At 34.2% G+C, this 19147-nt stretch overlaps 1 protein-coding gene and 1 long non-coding RNA gene across 7 annotated transcripts in view; one reads left to right on the top strand and one right to left on the bottom strand.

The window, feature by feature from the left end:
* The window catches only part of ADIPOR2 (adiponectin receptor 2), a 121991-nt gene that overhangs the window by 55311 nt on the left and 47533 nt on the right, over nucleotides 1-19147 (top strand). For all 6 annotated transcript variants that reach the window (XM_007503817.3, XM_056799092.1, XM_007503816.2 and 3 more), the window contains one exon: nucleotides 14012-14272. In XM_007503817.3, coding sequence (XP_007503879.1) covers nucleotides 14099-14272 — 174 coding nt within the window. In that variant the 5' untranslated portion in view covers nucleotides 14012-14098. The remainder of the gene's footprint in view (nucleotides 1-14011; nucleotides 14273-19147) is intronic.
* On the bottom strand, nucleotides 7636-16242 carry LOC103093143 (uncharacterized). Its single transcript, XR_472717.2, has 3 exons — nucleotides 15730-16242; nucleotides 9403-9554; nucleotides 7636-9296 (listed from the first exon to the last, which is right to left on the bottom strand). It is a non-coding gene; the product is annotated as an uncharacterized LOC103093143 (long non-coding RNA).

The raw sequence follows: 19147 nt of genomic DNA, 5'->3' as shown, positions 1-19147 counted from the left end.
GGAACATGATATCTGTTATACATGTGAAGTCATGCAAAACATATTTATGGTAGCCATATTTTTTTTTAAAAGCAAGAAAAATAAAATGAGAAAATTATACTTTAGCACTCAGAGTTTATTCGTTTTCTCTTTGGAAGATGGATAGTATTTTTTCATAATGAATTTGAGAATTTCTTGCATCCTTGTATTGAACAGAGTAGCGAAGCCTTTCATAGTTGATCATCTTTACAACATTGCTATTAACTATGCCCAGTGATCTTTCTCCTGGTTCTCCTTGCTTCGCTTTGTATCAGTTCATAAAGGTCTTCACATTTTTTTTTCCTCTTCTCACAGTAGAGTAGTACTCTATCCCAATCATGCTACAACTTGTTCAATTATTCCCTAGTTGAAGAATATCTTCATTTCCAGTTCTTTGCCACCACAAAAAGAGTTACTATAAATATTTTTGTAGTTATAGGTCCTTTTCCTTTTTTCTTGATATAGTAGTATTTTTAAGTTAAAAGTATATACATAAGTTTTAAAACTCTTTGGACTTAGTTTTGAATACGTCAGAATGGTTGGATTTGTTCACTATTCCACCAATATTTCGTTAGTATATCCATTTTTGTCTCTTTCCTTTCAACATTTGCAATTTCTGATAAGTATGAAGTGGACCTTAGAGTTGTTTTAATTTGCATTTCTCTAATCCAGTGATTCAGAGCATTTTTCATAGTACTATGATATTTTTTATTACATAGCACTTTGATTTCTTCTTCAGAGAACTGCCTATTTTTATCCTTTGGCCACTTATCAATTGGGGAATGACTCTTTATTTTAGTAAATTTGACTGAATTTTCTACTTGGTCTATTTTTGAGAAATGAGGCCTTTATGAGAGAAACCCAATGCAAGATTTTTGATGTTACTTCATTGTCTATGGTACCTTTTAGCAAAATTTGTTTCCCTGGTAATCTTTTTTTACTTCTGTTTTTGCTTTTACTTCATTTAAGATCATTCTTGCTAACCCAGCCTTTTGTTTTTCAGTTTAGCAGATGTACATTAGATTTTGCTTCAGCCCTTTATTTTAACTGTGCCTCTCTTGTAAACAACATTGTTGGATTCTGGTTTCTAAACCATTTTCCTATCCTCTTCCATTTTAAGGGTGAGCTTATCCCATTAACATTCACAGTTATAATTAGTGTATATTTCCCTCTATCCCATTATCTTCTGTCTCTTTTCTTTTTTATCTTGTTTCTTCTCAAGTCTATTTTGCTTTTGACCACTGCCTTTCTTTATCTGCCTTCCCCTTTATCATCCAAATTCCTACTTTCCCTATTTGGTGAGTTATATACACATTGAGTGTGTATATTTATTCTTCTCTTTTTGAATCAATTCTCATGGGAGCAAAGTGCAAGTATTGCCTGCTCCCAAATTTTCCTCATTCTTGTAAAAATTCCTTTTGTGCCTGTTTTATGTGAGAAAATTTTCTACATTCTACGTCTCCCATTCCACTTCTCCCAGTTCATCCCTTTATTACTTCTTTTTTTTTTAAGGACATTCCAACATAATCAACTTATATCCAATTTATCTGAAACAATTTTTTAAAGACTCTGCCACATTCATTCATTTTCTGCTACCTGGCCTTTTTTCCAACTTCTGAATATTTTTTAAATAAAAATATAAGTTGATTGGTTAGTATCAGGTACATCCTTTACATGAATTTCTTCAGACTACTTCCATTTTTAAAAATCCTTATTGAAATTATTTCTCTTTGTATGTCTAGAATATAGTTTTCTATTACTGGGAGAGAGGATTACCCATTACTCCCGAGTTAATTTTTCCAGTAGCATTTAGTCCGTGGAAAGCTACCTTTCTAAACCTTTTGAAATCTGCTTTCCCAAAGTCAAGGGTGCTTCTTAGGCTATGGGCAGATGTTCTCTCCTCTAGGAGGAAGTGGTTTTGTCCCTCTATGGTTCCCATCTTTTTACCCTAACAACCAGTTGCTCCCTGTCAGTGAGAAGTAGATTCAGGATAGAATTTCCCCCTTTCTGCCCTTTACCTTTTGAAGGATGAAATTATTACTAAGGTAAGTCATGAATTTATTAGTTTTTGCTTTTCACTGGGAGCTCATCAGATTGTCTGAATAATTGTCATCCCATATCATTACCATATTATACCTCTGTGCCAGGCTTGTAATCTGGTTTCCATGCTTCTCATTTTTTTCCTTCAGTCCAGGTGATCTGTAGTATATCCTAATGATAGAATCATGTCTTTTTCTTCCTTAATTACTTACATACATATCCTCTCCAGCTTGCTTCCTCACTTTTTTTTTTTGACAATCTCCTCTCTCGATTATACCTTCTTTATGTACTGGGTTTATTGTCATCTTCTGTTTCTTTGAATAAAATTTCCCTATCAAGAGCCATACTCTGGCCATAAATTTCATCCCACAAAATCTCATTAATGCTGGGCTTTTCTTAAATGCAAATCAATTGGCCACTGATTAAATATTAACTTCCATTAATTTTAAGGGCTAACATTTATATTTCATTTTTGAGGGTTGCAAAAAGTTTTACAAATGTTATTTCATTCTCAAAACAGTTGTGTGAAGCAGGTGCTATTATTGACCTCTTTTTATAAATGAAGAAACAGGTCAAGTAGTTAAGTGACTTGCCTTGGTGGGATTTGAACTCAGATTTTCCTCATTCCAAGGCCACCACTCATCCACATGCTACCTAGCTGACTCAGTTAAAAAATACCTTTAAGAGTTGCCTGTGTCTTAGATCTTATTATAAAAAGCTGTCTACTTTGAAGAATTTGTTTAGACAGCTCTTTTTGTAGTGGCAAAGAATTGGAAACTGAAGGGTTGTCCATCACTTGGGGATTGGATGAACAAGTTGAGGTATTTGGTTGTAATAGAATATTATTGTATCATAAGGAATGATGACTTGACTAGATGATCTGAGCTGTGGGATATCTTACAACCCTAAAATTCATTTATTATTCTGAGGCCAGCTTTTTATACTCTACATTAAAATGAATGAACCACAATTGGGGAAGTTAAGTGATTTGCCTATATATACACAAAAAGTGATGGGGGTGGGGGAAAGGGGGGTTAGACTAGTTCCCTTCTGACTCTAGGTTGAGTGATCTTGGGCAAGTCATTTAACTTTTATAGATCTTAATTTCCTCATTTGTTAAATGTGGTTAGACTAGATAGTTTGTGAAGCTCCTTCCAATGTAAGTATATGCCTGTGAGAATGAATTAAAAATGAACAGAATAGAATTAATTTGTAGGAAATAAATATTTAAATTAAAGGAGATTACTGTTTTTCATCTCATTTCGATCTTTAGAAGTGGCTGCTTAGCATCAGATTTTATTTTTACTAACATGTCCTCTGTTAAGCAACTTCAGTAGCATTTATACAATTAAAGTCATATTTAAAAGTACAGTATCAGATTTTTGACTCTTCCTCCATTTAGAGGTGTTATGCTCACATTGTAAGGGAGAAGTCTAATTGAAATTTTAGATCTGAAACCTGAATGGATGAAACATGTAACATCATGAACAAGCTATTCGTGTTGTTTCATATACTTGAAACAGATTCCTTTTTCCTCAAGCAGGTTATGTTTTATTGCATGTATCATAATCATTTGTGTACATGTTGAATCCTTTCTGTTAGATTATAAATTTCTTAAGGATAGAGTCCTTTTCATCCATTTTTTTCTCAGTATTTAGCACAATACTTGGTAATAGACATAGGTGTTTTTTTTTTTTAACCCTTAACCTTCTTAGAATCAATATTCAGGGGGCAGCTGGATAGCTCAGTGGATTGAGAACCAGGCCTAGAGATGGGAGGTCCTAGGTTCAAATCTGGCCTCAAACACTTCCCAGCTGTGTGACCCTGGGCAAGTCACTTGATACCCCCATTGCCTAACCCTTACCACTCTTCTGCCTTGGAGCCAATACACAGTATTGACTCCAAGACGGAAGGTAAGGGTTTAAAAAAAAAAAGAATCAATATTCAGTATTGGTTCTAAGGCAGAATAACGGCTAGGCAATGGGGTTAAGTGCCTTGCCCAGGGTCACACAGGTAGGAAGTTCTGAGGCCAGATTTGAATGTAGGACCTTCCATTTCTAGGCTTGGCTCTCAATCCACTGAGTCACCCAGCTGCCCCCAGAAGGAGGTTTTAGACCTGTGATTTTAATAGTTTAGAAGAAAATTCTATTGGTGCAGATTGGGTAATCTGGAAGACCTGCCACCATGGGGGCACATTTCCATTCCTTTCCCTTTTTCTCTCTCTTCTTTCTTGACTGCCTCAAACTCACAAGAAATGCTTGACAGTACTCACTAGATTTTATTTTATTTTATTTTATTTTTTTAAACCCTTACCTTCCGTGTGTATTGGCTCCAAGGCAGAAGAGTGGTAAGGGCTAGGCAATGGGGGTCAAGTGACTTGCCCAGGGTCACACAGCTGGGAAGAGTCTGAGGCCAGATTTGCACCTAGGACCTCCCTTCTCTAGGCCTAGCTCTCAATCCACTGAGCTACCCAGTTGCCCCCTCACTAGATTTTAAATGAGATTGGAATCACCAATTTTCTAACAATGGAATTGAGAACTACTAGGACATCATTTTTCCTCCTTCCAAAGTTATCTGACCTGATACATACATACATACACAAGGACCCCTAATCTTTGCCATTTGCTCTGCTGATGTCCCCATATGACTTCTGGGCCTTTCCATTAACCCTGTAGCTTATATCCCTAGAGTGTAAGCTTATTTGGTCCATAGAAAGCAATGAATTTAATAGCTAATAGCAAGCTACCTAAAGAGAATATGTGGCTTTTATCTAGGATTACACATCCTGAATATGGCAGATATGGGAATTGAATTCATGTCTTCTTCCTGGATTGAGTTCACCTCTTTGTTCATTAGGAATGAGTATTTTGCACTTATTTATTTAATCCATGTTGAATTTAGCACTTTTTGACAAATTACAAACTCCAGCATTTTGATTTGGTTCTCTGGAAGTATCTATGAGAGAACAAAAACGAACTCATAGGGTAAGACAAACTTGACATGTGTAGGTGAACGGACTGATAAGACGACAGATCATTTGGAAAATGAAGTAAAAATACAACTAGCAAAAAGGAATCTATAACTATAAACATTCTTGATTATTTTAATATATTTTTAAGCTGGGACAGAACTTAAAGAGATCATTGAGTTTTAGCCTATTTATTTGAAAGATGTAGGAAATTGCGGACCTTGGGACTTGTCCAAAGACACATAGATAGTGGCATATCTAGAACCAGAAGAATTTGGGTCTCAAAGCAAAACTTCCACTTTTCTAGAGGAAATAGTAATTTTTCTCTTTTTGCTTCAAATTGCCCCCCTGACCCCTTTTCTTTCTCTTCAGAAAAAGAGATTCTAAAAATCAAATGTGTATTTTATCTGGTCTCTTAAAAATAGACTCACAGGTATAAATTAATACTTAAGTCAGCAGAAACTATATTATCTTGGAAAAATGCCTTATCATAAAAATGGCTTGTGCTTGCCAAACTTTGGAAAGGACTCCCTTCTGTTTCTCATTTGTTTAAATTAATTTCTTTAGAAAAGGCAAAGGTAATTTAAAACATTTCCAATATTTTTATTTAAAAAAATTATCACTAAGTTTGTAGCTTTAACATGTTTAGTAATTAATTGAATGAACATGTATAGAACACAATTAACCTTTTTTATAGGGGACTACTTTTTTACAGTGCTCTTTGAGTATCCTTTTGGTATAGTTGGTTGAGAGTTTCTAAAACATGATGCAGAGAAGTAGTTTCTTCAAAATGTCAGAAATGTGCATCACTAAAAGCAAACAAAACCCTCACTTGTTTAGATTGGAGGGAAAGGAAAGCACAAATTCAATAACGTTGATTGTACACTTAGTTTTTCATTATTGCCAATCAAAAAATTTGATAGTAGTCAAAATTTTATATTATTGTCATAGAATGAGCTTAAAAATCTAGCTTCTTTGGTTATAGTGGGAGAAACTCTGGAGTTTAAATTTAAAGAACATTTTAAGTGCAGGAATTTGAAGCTTAAGCTTTTTTTTATTTAATACAAAATGAAATTTTAAAAAATCATCAGTTCTTTATTGCATTGTCATGTTGTACCCAAGAATTGTTGGTGGTCTTCTCCCCTTCTCCCCCAGTTTTCTGTCCTGGGCCCTTTTTTCATTTCTCTCTCCATTTTTTAACTTTAAAAAAAATTAATCAGCCTCTATAGATTGTTATTTCAATTTAAATGATTACTAGGTCTATATATCCAGTCTTAGTCTCCTGAGCTCTACCCATGCATCATTAATTGAAGTACATTTATCAAAATTATTAAAAATAAAAATCCCCCAAATAAGGCCATGGACCCCAGGTTAAAAAACCATGGTCTAATAAAGCCTGACATCATAAGCAAGTTAGAGGAGCATGGAAAAAATTACCTGTCAGATCTATGGATAAAAGAGGAATTCATAATCAAAGAGATAGGTTCACAGGAAGGAATATGGACAATTTTGATGTATAAAGTTAAAATGGTTTTACTTAAACAAAACCAGTGCAGCTAAACTGAAAAGAGAAGCAGTAAATTACAGGGGTGGTGGTGGAATATTTGTAGCAGGTCCCTATGATAAAAGTTCTGATTTCTAAGATATATTGAGTATGGAGTCAAATTTACAAGAATAAGCTAAGCCCCGGTTGATAAATGTTCCAACTTTATGAATAGGTAATTTTCAGATAAATAGCCATGCCAAAAAAAATCATAAATGCTAATAAGCAGATAGCTAAAACCAATTTTAAGATACTACCTTTATACCCATCAAAATGACCAAGATGACAAAAAATCCCATAAATGACAAATGTTGTAGAGTTTTTAAGAAAACAGGTACTTTAATGCTTTGTTGTTAGAGCTGTGAACTGGTCCAATTATTCTGGAAAGCAATTATGTCCAGAAAACCAATAAATCTTTTACCCAGTCATATTGGTACTAAGTTTGTACCCTAAGAGAAATCATGGAAAGAGGGAAAGAACCCAAATGTAGAAAAATATTCATTGCAATTCTTTTTGTGATATCAAAGAATTAGAAACTGAGGGGGTGCCCAACATTTGGGGACTAGTTGAACAAGTTATGGTTTATATAGCTGAACAAGTTTATGAATATCATGGAATACTATTATAGGAAATTAGATATAAGGATGACTTCAGAAAAACCTAAGAGAACTTATGTGAACTAATGCAAAATGTACAGAACTAAGGACAATTCATACAAGATTAGCAATATTGTAAAGATAATCAATTTTGAAAGACTTAGAAACTTTGATTAACCCAATGACCCGCCACAGTTTTAAAGAACTTGTGATGAAACATGCTATCCACTTCCAGATAGAGCACTGTTGGATTCAAAGTATTTATGTTATTTTCTTTCACTTCTTTTTTCTTTTCTCTCTATTTAGATTAGAAAATTTTGCTTGATCATACATATTTGTAATGGATTTTTTCCCTTGCTTTCTTAATGGGTGGAAGAGGAGAGTTAGGAGGGAGAGAATTCGGTAATGAAAATTTAAAAAAAATTTTAAAAATAAGCAATGAGAATTATCACTTATGTATTGGGAAGAGAAATGGTGATTGTGGTATGGTATCTGTTCTTTAGAGCTGTGGAGTCAATAGAAGGATCCCTGTAAGCTTCTTGGAAAACCACTTGTTTATATATTTCTTTTTCATTAATTTATCATCATATTAAAACCAAATGGGAGGGGGCAGCTGGGTGGCTCAGTGGATTGAGAGCTAGGCCTAGAGAAGGGAGGTCCTAGGTGCAAATCTGGCCTCAGACTCTTCCCAGCTGTGTGACCCTGGGCAAGTCACTTGACCCCCATAGCCTAGCCCATACCACTCTTCTGTCTTGGAACCAAGAATGAAGATAAGGGTTTTAAAAAACAAACAAACACAACAACAAAAACCAAATGGGAACTAGATTGAATTAATATGTATTAACAAGTATTAACATTTATTGTGAATTTGAAATTTTGTTTTCATTATGTATATATGTATGTACAGATATTTATTACATATATTCATACAAATCTGATAAGAACTAGCTATAAATAAAAAGCCTATAATTTTATGTTTTAGTATTGAATACATTTAAAGTCATCTCAAGATATCCATTTAATAAGTTTTATAATTAATTTAGTATTGCTTGCTTGAAACTTGGCATCTTTTACCTGAAATTATTTTTATCAATATCAGGCATCAGATAGTGTGATAAGAAATTTTTTTAGCATCAATGATAAATGCTTTAATATTACCCTATATGAAGTTTTAATAATCTTCAGAAATGAAGTATCATCATTCATATAGGTATATACTACCAAACTTTAAGATTATGCATACTTACTGAAACCATGAGAACCAAATGACTCAATTGTTTTTATGTGTAGGAAAATGAGTCAAATCATAATATTTTAGTTGCCATTTCTAAAGATAAATTTTTTCTTATGAGGCTTTAGTGCATTTCTACATAAACATCACACCCCAATTTTGACCCCAACATTTCAATTTTTAGCTCATTTAATATACATGTATACATCTAGACCTATCTACAATGAAAGCCAAATCATAAAACCAGTTGTTCTTATGATGTTGTTCTAGTGATTTCCCTTTTCATTTCTAAAATCATTTTGATTTTATGAAGTTAAAAATTATTTCAAAACTTAATGACAGGAAACCTGTCAACTTGTGTAATAAAGTAAACTTTCCTGCTGACTTTCAGTTTCCAAGAGTAATGAAGAAAACTATCATTATTTCAGTCTTTGAGAACATATAAAAATTCATTGCTATCTTAACAATCTCCAGCACACGTTCCATAACAGAAAGTCTAAAGACGAGAAGCAGACCAGAAAGATGAATAAACAATAGAACTTGACCACAAATAGCTACTGGGGTGATAGGGAAAGCCAAAACACAAATTCAGAAGAACTTGAAAACATTTAGAAGCAAAGCCTCAAAGAAAAATGTAGATTACTCACAAGCCCAACAAGAATTCTTAAAACAACAAAAGGAAGAGATTTAAAAAATGCAAACATAAAAAATAAAACAAATAAGAAGAATATGGGGAAAAGAAATTAGAACCATGCAAGAAAATTATGAAGAGAATTAATACCTTAGTGAAAGAGGCACCAAAAAAATTGTAGTATTTAATTCCTTGAAAATCAGAATTTACTAAATGATAAAAGTGGTATCCAAAACCCCCGCCAAAACTGAAGTTCTTGTTAACCAGTGCTAAAAAATAAGAATGAATAAACAGTCATAAATTATTCATTTTCATAGTGACAAAAACACTTTTATAGATAATTTTATGATTTTTAGTTTTAAAATGCAGTATTACCTGTATAGTGTTTTTTATTTATTTTGTTAATATTTTTCAATTGCATTTTCATCTGGTTCCAGCTGCACTCAGGAGTGTTGTAGACTAGATATTTGATACTTCTCCTTTTCAGTAGAAACTCCATCCACCCATTTTGATTCTCATCTGGGGTACTAGGAGTCAAAATGATTTACTTAAATTCACACAAAAAGAATGTGCCAGTCAGCTACAGGACTAATTAACTCCAAGGCTACTCATCTATTCTTATACTTTGCTGTTGCTACTTTATTGTCTCTTGTTGGGACACTAGGCTATTTTTGGTTTTGTATGTGTAAATTGTTAGGTCAGATTCTTTTATTTGTTTATAGGTCTATTTTAGGAGACCTGGCATTTTCTTAGCTTTGACATATAATCAGGACAATACCATCTGAAAACTAGAGTATATGAACCTTCTTTAGGAAGCCTTTCACATGAAATTCTGTCATTTTCTAGCATGTTTCCTTTTTTTTATGCTTGTCCTTATATTTTCTTGAAGGATCCCATCTCCTTCCTCCTTAATATACCCAACAGTCTATGTCTGTCTCTTTATCTACCTATATTTCTCATTACTGCAAACTTTTTATAAGAAGATAGATATAAGTCTAGGAAGCAAGTAGATTGCTCATTGGATAGAGTGCTTGGCTTGGAGTTAGGAATCAAATTCAAATGTGGCCTCAGTTACTAGCTGTATGACTCTGGACAATTCACTTAATCCCTGTTTGCCTTGATCAGTTGGAGAAGGAAATGACAAACTATACCAGCAACTTTGCCAAATTTTTGCCAAGAAAATCCCATGGAAAGTATGGTCTATGGGGCCATGAAGAGTTGGACTTGACTGAACAACTATCAGTATCTATTGTTCTTTTTCCATAGTAATACTGTCTATAATTGTTTCTAGCTATTATCTTCTGATTATTAAAATATCATGAGATCAATGCCTTGTTGCCCAGTGGTCTCAAAATTGTTCTCTCTGACTTGAATCTCCTTGGTCTGATCCAGCTTTTTCCCCCATCTTTTGTTTTCTTTAGTGCCATTTCTATTACTTAGCTCACTGGGACTTTTGGAGCAAGAGAATAAACCAAATAGTTTGTTTGAAATAGCTTTGCTAGAAGAACTTGTTATAGAATTATTGACAGATTATTAATTTTTTTTGTCCATTGGCCTGATATCTTTTTTCAAAGTGCATTTTAAAATATTTTATTTTTCTATCACCTACATTTCCTTTATGCCACCCTTTTCCAAAGAGCCATCTCTTGTAATGAATAATAAAAAGGAGGAAGAATATAAATTTCTGAAGTTAATAAACATGAAAAAGTCTGAAACTTGTTAATTTTAGAGTTGTGACTTAAAATCTAAATTAATTGGTCACCAGGGAAAATCCCAAATAATAAGATATCCAAGTCAGCTGGAAATTATGGTGATATTAATTAATATAGGGAGAAGGAATTAAGGAGAAGAGAGAGAGGAGGAAAGAGTTAATTTAAACTGCTCCGGGTCAGGCTGAGCCAGGCAGTAGTTAAAGGCCTTGGCCAAAGTGGCCTCCCTGAGCCCAAGGGAAAGGAAGTCACTCTTACCCAAGTCACCACAAGACTGTCTCAAGGAAGCTGTCTGAGGGAGCTCCTCTAGGCTGAGTTCTGAATATCTGAAATGACTCCCACCCAGGCTGCTCATATAGATCTTTTTAAAGATCTTTTCTCTTATGTCACCTCCAATCACAGCAGAGGCTTTTCTCCAGGAGTGCCCATTCTTAGTTCTCACCTTCTCTGATTCGATTTTTGAATTACTTAACATTTCTTTGTTAAGTTCACCTTTTGCTAGTTACTTGACCTTTTTGTGATTAATTTAACCTTTATAGGTACTTAACATCTTTTTGTATTAGATCTAAAAATAGACTTGGCATAACAATTCTAGCTTTACTATAAGGTGAGAACTAAGTACCTTCATTGTTCAATCAGGAGTTTACAACTTTATCTTCCCCTAAAATACTGTCTGAGTAGGGTGTAGGAATTTTTAAAGTTTCACAAACTATGTACATTGTTTACATCCATGGTCCTTTATTTCTAAAGAAGTAGTGGGGGAAAATAACTCCATATCTATATCTATATCTATCTATATATCTATATCTATATCTATATCTATAAAGATACATAGCTAAGCTTAGTCCTAGTTTTGGGCATTTGGTCTCATTTGATTTGCTATTCCATTTAATATTGTTGACATTACTTATATTGTTTTTGCTTACTTTGTTATATTAATTTCTGTTTTCCCTTCTCTGAATTTATCTTATCATTATAGCTCAGTAATATTCTATTACATTTGCATATCACTCAACCAACATGCATTTATTAAGAGCTTTGTACTAGTACACAGTTATTAGTACCAGGCTTTGTACTTATCCTGGGGGATCCTGAGAAATAGCAAGTCTAGTCCCTGACCTCAAGGAGCATATTCTCATGGGGAAGAAAACTTCTATACATCAGAACAATTAGTATAAATATAGAATAGATGGAATGATTACTACTAGCTGAGTAACTAGAGGGAATACCAGGAAAACCTCCCTGGAGAAAGTGATAATTGAGCTATGTCCCAAATGAAGCTATGGATTCTAAGAATCAGATTAGGAGGAAAGCATTCTAGGGATGAAGTCAGTATAGAGACACAGAGATGGTGGATGGAGTGTTGTGTGTGAGGAACAGCAAGTAGGCCCATACTCTTGGATTGAAGAATATAAGAAGAGTAGAATGTAAGGCTGTTAAAAATAGGAAGGGACCAAGTTGTGAAGAGCTTTAAATACTAAAGAAAGATCTGGAAGATAACAGAATTAGTGTATTTTATTGTATTGTGTGCTTACATAATCATATCAATACTTTAGGAAAATCACTAAGTAAAGGATGATTGGAGCGGGGAGAAACTTGAGGAAGGGATATCACTTTGAAAACTAATTGCAATATCATAATTTTTTAGCTGTTCCCCAAAGATAGGCATAATTTTTCTCTCTCTGGTTTTTTACTACTACTCCCCAGAATGGGGCCATTAGACAGGTATTTATTTTATGATGTTAGATCTACTTCTTTGTGACCCAATTCACAATTCCTATAACTTTCTTTACTAAAGCACCCCTCACTGGTCATTATTGCCTGTGTTCAGTTTAATTAATATTAAGTGCCTATTGTGTATTATGTACACTGTGCTAATAAGTGCTGTGACAAATAAGAAGAAGAAAGGCATTTCCTGACCTCTAGGAGCTTATAATATAATGGGAGAAGACAACAAACAAAAAGCTTAGAAAGAAGGGGAGAAAAAGGTGACATTAGAAGGTATTCTGCCAACGGGCACCTAATTGTGTAGAACTGAAACCAGGCAGAGCACAAATAGGAAGTGGAATAAGCTGGAAGTCCAATATCTATCCTATAAATGAGGAGTTTAGTACGCCATCCTCCAGCCTTTCAATCAGAGGGGAGAAGAAGCTGGTTCTTTCATTAGACTATAACCTTGAGGGCAGGGAATATTTTTGTTTTTGTATTTATGTCCCCAGCACACCTATCAGAGTACTCAGCACATAGTAAGTTCTAGATAAATGCTTTCACTTTACTAAATTTGATTAATTCAGTCATGTAGTATGAGTCCGGAAGACAGAAGGTGAATTATGCCACCTGCCTCCTGCCACAGGGATGACAGGTTCAAATGCAGAATGAAAAATACATTTTAAAAATGGTCTATGAGGGGATTTATTTTCCTGCACAATAAATATTTATTGTAAGCATTTTGCTTTACTGTTCAATTTGGGAGGGTCATTAGTGGAAGGAGAAGTAATAAATACAAATTAATTTGTTTTAAAAAATAAAATGCTTTCACTCATTTATTTATATTGTTAAAGGATTTTGGTGACTAATAATTCTATTTCTGTAATACTTTCAGATTTTCAGAGCCCTTTGCTTATAATAAACTTAAAATATAGTTATAATAAGTGTGTTTATTCTCTTAAATTTTTTTTTTAAACCCTTACCTTCTGTCTTGGAGTCAATATTGTGTATTGGCTCCAAAGCAGAAGTGTGGTAAGGGTTAGGCAATGGGGGTCAAGTGACTTGCCCAGGGTCACACAGCTGGGTAGTGTCTGAGGCCACATTTGAACCTAGGATCTCCCATCTCTAGGGCTGGTTCTCAATCCACTGAGCTACCCAGCTGCCCCCTTTTCTTAACTTTTTTTAATGTGAAGAAACAGATTTATGGAGGTTAAGTAACTGATAGTAACAAATAGTTAAAATTGGGATTCTAATTTAGATTTTCTGACTCTAAATCTAGCACTTTTCTGACCATACCACATATTCTGACTATATATATATATATATACATATATATATATATATACACACACACACACAATACCACAGTATTTAGGAAGTAACTGTAATATTTAGTTACCCTGAAATATATCCCAAGATTTCATTGTTATACCTGTCTTGATGCTATGAATAAATTTCCACCTCATATTAGCTTTCACAAATTCTTTGTATGCTTTTCTCTTTTTCTTTTTTTGGCTTTCATTAAACAATTTTTACTTCTAAATTTTATTTATTTTTCTTTTCCTTAGGACTACACAATTATTTTGAGAGATCATCCTCCCTGAAGAGGGAATAGACGAAGAAACATTTTTGCAAAAAAGACCTTGGTATATCCCATGAACGAAACAGCAGATCTCGTATCGGGGTGCAACAGTACTCCGGAGCCAGTTATACGGCTCAGAAAAGGTTACCAATCTGATGTTTCTGCAAAAGGTCATAATGATAACCACCAAGGAGAAGACTTGGGGCCTGATTTAGCGGCATCTATTCCCTGTTCCTACTTCAAAAATGTAAGTAGTTGACACAGACGAGTTGCAATTAAAATGGCAGATGGGATCTTATAAGATGATCATTTAAAAAATGATTATGGCTTTGTTTGTAGAGAGGAAGCCATATAATTGTCAGTTTTTCAGGGAAGGAAGATTTAAAGTTAGCATCTTATTAACTGGCTTAGACATTATAATGCCTTTTGTAGGTTTTCCTTTATGAAGACATTTTCAGTTTCTTTTTATAAAAGGTGGAAATGGAAACCACAAGGTTGCCCAGTGTGTTGAATGCTGAATCTGACCTCATATCATGATGAACTAAGGCATATTAGAATGTAAAGCTGGTTGGGCACATAGAGTATAAAAATATTTTTTCATTGTAACCAACCTCTGTTTTGTCCATGTTTTAGTTATGATGTTCATATTGACTTAAAAAAAAATAAACCCCTTACTTCCATCTTGGAATCAATACTGTCTATTGGTTCCAAGGCAGAAGAGTGGTAAGGATTAGGCAGTGGAGATTAAGTGATTTGCCCAGGGTCACATAGTTAGGAAGTGTCTCAGGCAATATTTGAACTCAGGATCTCCTGTCTCTAGGCCTGGCTCTCAATTCATTGAACCATTCAGCTTCCCCCCTTTCTTCGACCTTTTCAGTAAAGTTTCGATGTCGAAATCCATGTTAATGCTAAATTCAAAATAATGTTATTCGTATTTGTCTGTCATCTTTCAATAAACTCAGTATTTCATCCAAATGATTTAATCATTAAACATTTATTAAGTGTCTATGCATTATGCCGTGTATTAGCCATGCTCTCCATCCTCCATTGTACTAGTGGAGAAATAAAAGCAATGTAACTTTACAGCATGTATTAGAACAGCTCAGATCTCTAGACTTACAGGCACTCTTCTATTAAACTGTATTGTGTTACCTTTGCTGTTGTGGTGACTGGTGTTTCTTATATCATAGAATCACAAGCGAAAGTCAGTTGATAACTGCAAGTTAGTCTGAAATATTCTGTTACTTCTACATTCTATTTGTTGTGCTGAGTAAAATTCTATTCAGCAAATATTAATTAAGCAGCCACTATATGTTGTAAAACTCTGCTACATTCTTCCTTAGGTATATGGCTTCATGTGTAAATCTCTCCTTAATACTAAACCTATTCTTTATGATTTTTTTTATCTTTTTACTCATCTGCATTTACCCATTCTGGCTTCACTTATCTTTAATTTCCAGACCTGAACCTGTCAGCTACTTTAATGCTTCTAATCAACTACCACCCCAGAACCTATTATTTCCCTGATCTTGATTTGTTTCTGAACTGCTAATTTTTATCCCATCTAAACTCAGTCCTTCATTGTCCCCATTCCACATGTTAAGTCTTATTTGAGAAGCCTTATTGAATAAAATCACAAAACTGGTCTAATTTAACCCACTCCATATGATACATAACTTGAGTCCTTGTAATCTTTTTCCTTACCTTTTATGGATTCCTCTTCCCAAGTTTTCCACAGTAGACATTTCAGATCTTTTCTATTTTCTTCCAAGCCTCCATATTAAGTACCATAAATAACCTCTAGCTCTCATCATTTACTTTTTACTCCCTGACCATCTTGGTCATTTTTTCCTTTTAATTTTCTGGTAATTCCTTCTTACTAGTCATTATTCTCCTCTGTTGAGCTCAGTAATATCACATTTTACTGCTTCTGCTTTTTTGAATTTTGTCCCCTTTACTGACTCCTTATCTTTCCAACCCATTCAGGTAGGTATTTTCCTCCCTATTTTTCTATTTGTTATAAGTTCTCCTTTGGTCCTATTATACACTCTATTGGCTTCAGCTATCACCTTTAGGCAAATCATTTCCAAATCTATATCTCTAGCTTTGATGTCTCCCAAGCTTCAGTTTTTCTTTTCCAACTGCCTATAGAACATCTCTCCTTGAATGTCTTACTAGTACTCCAAACTCCACATGTCCAAAAACTAGCTTTGCCCCTCTAGCTACTTTTCCTTGTTTTTCTCATTTTTTGTTGCCTCTCCAAATTTATATATATATATATTTTTTTTTGTCATAATTTTTGGTTTTAACAGTAGCTTTAAAAAAATCCTTACCTTCCATCTTAGAATCAATACTGTGTATTAGTGATGTATGTGATAAGGGCTAGGCAGTTGGGGTGGGGGTAAGTGATTTGCCCAGAGTTATACACCTAAGAAGTATCTGGGGCCAGATTTGAACCCAAGAGTTCTGTTTCTAGGCCTCAGTCTTTTGGGCCACCTAACTGGCCTCTTAATAGTAGCACTTAACAAAAATAATTAATTTTATTTTTTCAGTTTTATGTAGAAACAATTTTTAACAATTGTTTTCTGACATTTTAGAATTCAGATTTTCTCTCTCCCTGTTATAGGCTATAGCTGTACTTTCATGCAGTACTTATTCTATATCATTCATATATTAAAAATTTTATGAAGGAACTAAAGTGGAAGATGATTTCCATTGATCTGTACTCAAATCCCCACAGTTCCTTCTTTGACTGTGAATAACATTTTTTAATCATGAGTCCATTGGAAATTTGCTTTGCTGATAATAGTTTAGTTCATCACTTGACCATTGTATAATATTTTTGTCACTGTGTACATTGTTCTTCTGGTTCTCCTCACTTCAATTTGTATCAGTTCATATAAATCTTTCCAGGTTTTTCTGAACTTATCCTGTTAGTTGTTTCTTATGGCATATTAGTATTCAATTATAATCATATACCATTACTTGCTCATCCATTCTCCAAGTGATAGACAACTCAGTTTCCAATTTTTTGCGATTACAAAAAGAGCTGCTAAAAATATTCTGGTATAGGTAGATCCTTTTCCTTTTATCTCTGACCTTTTTGAAATACAGACCAAATAGTGGTATTGCTGGGAACAGTAGCTTTTTTTAAAGACTCATGACCTAAAGTTGACTTATGAACCCTTTGACCAATTAAATATCAGTTCAGCTACTTTGTGGAAGATGGATTGGAGATGGAAGAGACTAGAGCCTGAGAACTCACCAGAAAATTACCACCCTGGTCAATTAGTCAATAAGCAGTAAGTGCTTATTTTATGCCAGGTACTGGGCCAGAATAGGGAATACTAAGAAAGACAAAAGCAGTTCTTGTCTTCAAGGATTTAATATTCTAAAGGGGGAAGAAAACATGAAAAGATAAAGAGAGAGTAGATGAAAGATAGTCTTAGAGGAGAAAGCACTAATATGAATGCTAGATTCAGAGAAGGAGATATTCATAGATTAAAAACGGAATTAAGTACAGTCTTGTGAAGTACGATTATATGAGAAAATAAGTTCACGAAAATTACCGATGAACTTATATATAAAAAAGAATTAAGAAAAAGATAAAAGTAAGGTTACATAGCAAAAAATAAATATGAGTATGGTATGCTGAGGAAAGCAATGGACAACAAAAACTATGGGATATTAAAAAAAAAAAGAACCAAAAATGATAAAATTACTTCTTGTAGGAAAATCACTTTGGCAGCAGAATGGAGGGTGAATTGGAGTAGGGAAAGACTTGTGACAGGCAAATGTACTAGCAGACTATTGCAGTAATCGAAGTGTGGGATGATAAGGCCCAACACTAGGGTGGTGGCAGTAGCAGAGGACAGAATAGAATGTATATGAGAGTGCTGGCCTTGACATTGTTTGGATGGGGGAATGAGAGTCAGGAGTCAAGCATGACACTGAAATTTTGAGCCTGAAGGACTACAAGGATATGGTATTGCCTTATAGTAGTAGTATATAGTAGTAGTAGGGGATAGGAGATGGGGAAGTTCTTAGAGGAAGAGATTATGAGTTATGTTTTGGACATAGCACTGTAAGACCTTATGATTAATGGACATGGGTAAAATGGAATAATAATCAGATAAATAGGAGGACCAGGAGAATTGTTTCCAGAAAATCTAGAGGGAAGAAAGTATCAAGGAGAAGATAGTGATTAACAGTGTCAAATGCTATGGAGAGGACAAGAAGAATGAGGATTGAGAAAAGGCCATTGAATTTGAAAATTTTGAGATCATTGGTAATTTGGTGGAATGATGAGGTTGGAAGCCAGATTGTAAGGACTTGGAAGAGCCTGAGAGGAGAGATAGTGGAGGCACCTATTAGACATAGCTTTTTTAAGGAGTGTAGCCACAGTGGGCAGAAGAAACGTGGGATGATAACTGGTGTGGAAGGAAAGATCAAGTGAGGGTTTTTTGAGGAGAGACACAGGCATGTATTTAAATCATTGATGTTTTCTAAGAAAAAAGTTTTGTTTTTATATTTCAGGAACAGTAATAATATGTCTTTAAGTCAAATACTCCATACTCTTGGTCTCTTACCTCCCATAAAAGAAGGGAGGTTCGCTTTTATTTTGACAATTATATTTTCTGGGAAGATTGAAGAATAAGGGCGTGCTCCTTCCTAAAATTGAGTTGTATAAGGTTTGTTTCTCAATGAAATGGAACTAGTTAAGGTACTACAACTTTCCTGGGAAAGTAGTTCTTTTTTAGGGTAACAGATTTTTCAATTATATACCATTCTGCTCATCATTTTTTATAGCACAATAGTATTTCATCATAATCATATATTCACATGATGGGCATCAACTTTGCCACCACTAAAAGAACTACTTTAAATATTTTTGAATATATATGTCCCTTCCCTTTTTATCTTTTTGGGACAGACTTAGAAGTGATATTGCTATGTCAAAGGATATGTACAGTTTTATAGCCCTTTGGGCATAGTACTTGAAACATTTATTTATGCAGAGGAGCATTGGACTATGAGCTTAGGAAGATAGAAAGAGGTAAAACAGGGTCTCTGAATGCTTATGGATCTGTGTTTCTAGTAGGAAAGAGGCATGATACATATA

Source organism: Monodelphis domestica, chromosome 5 (genome assembly GCF_027887165.1).
Source record: "Monodelphis domestica isolate mMonDom1 chromosome 5, mMonDom1.pri, whole genome shotgun sequence".
In the NCBI taxonomy this organism is placed as follows: Eukaryota; Metazoa; Chordata; class Mammalia; order Didelphimorphia; family Didelphidae; genus Monodelphis; species Monodelphis domestica.
Note: the sequence above shows the minus strand (reverse complement) of the source record. Positions and strands in the feature narration are given on the sequence as shown.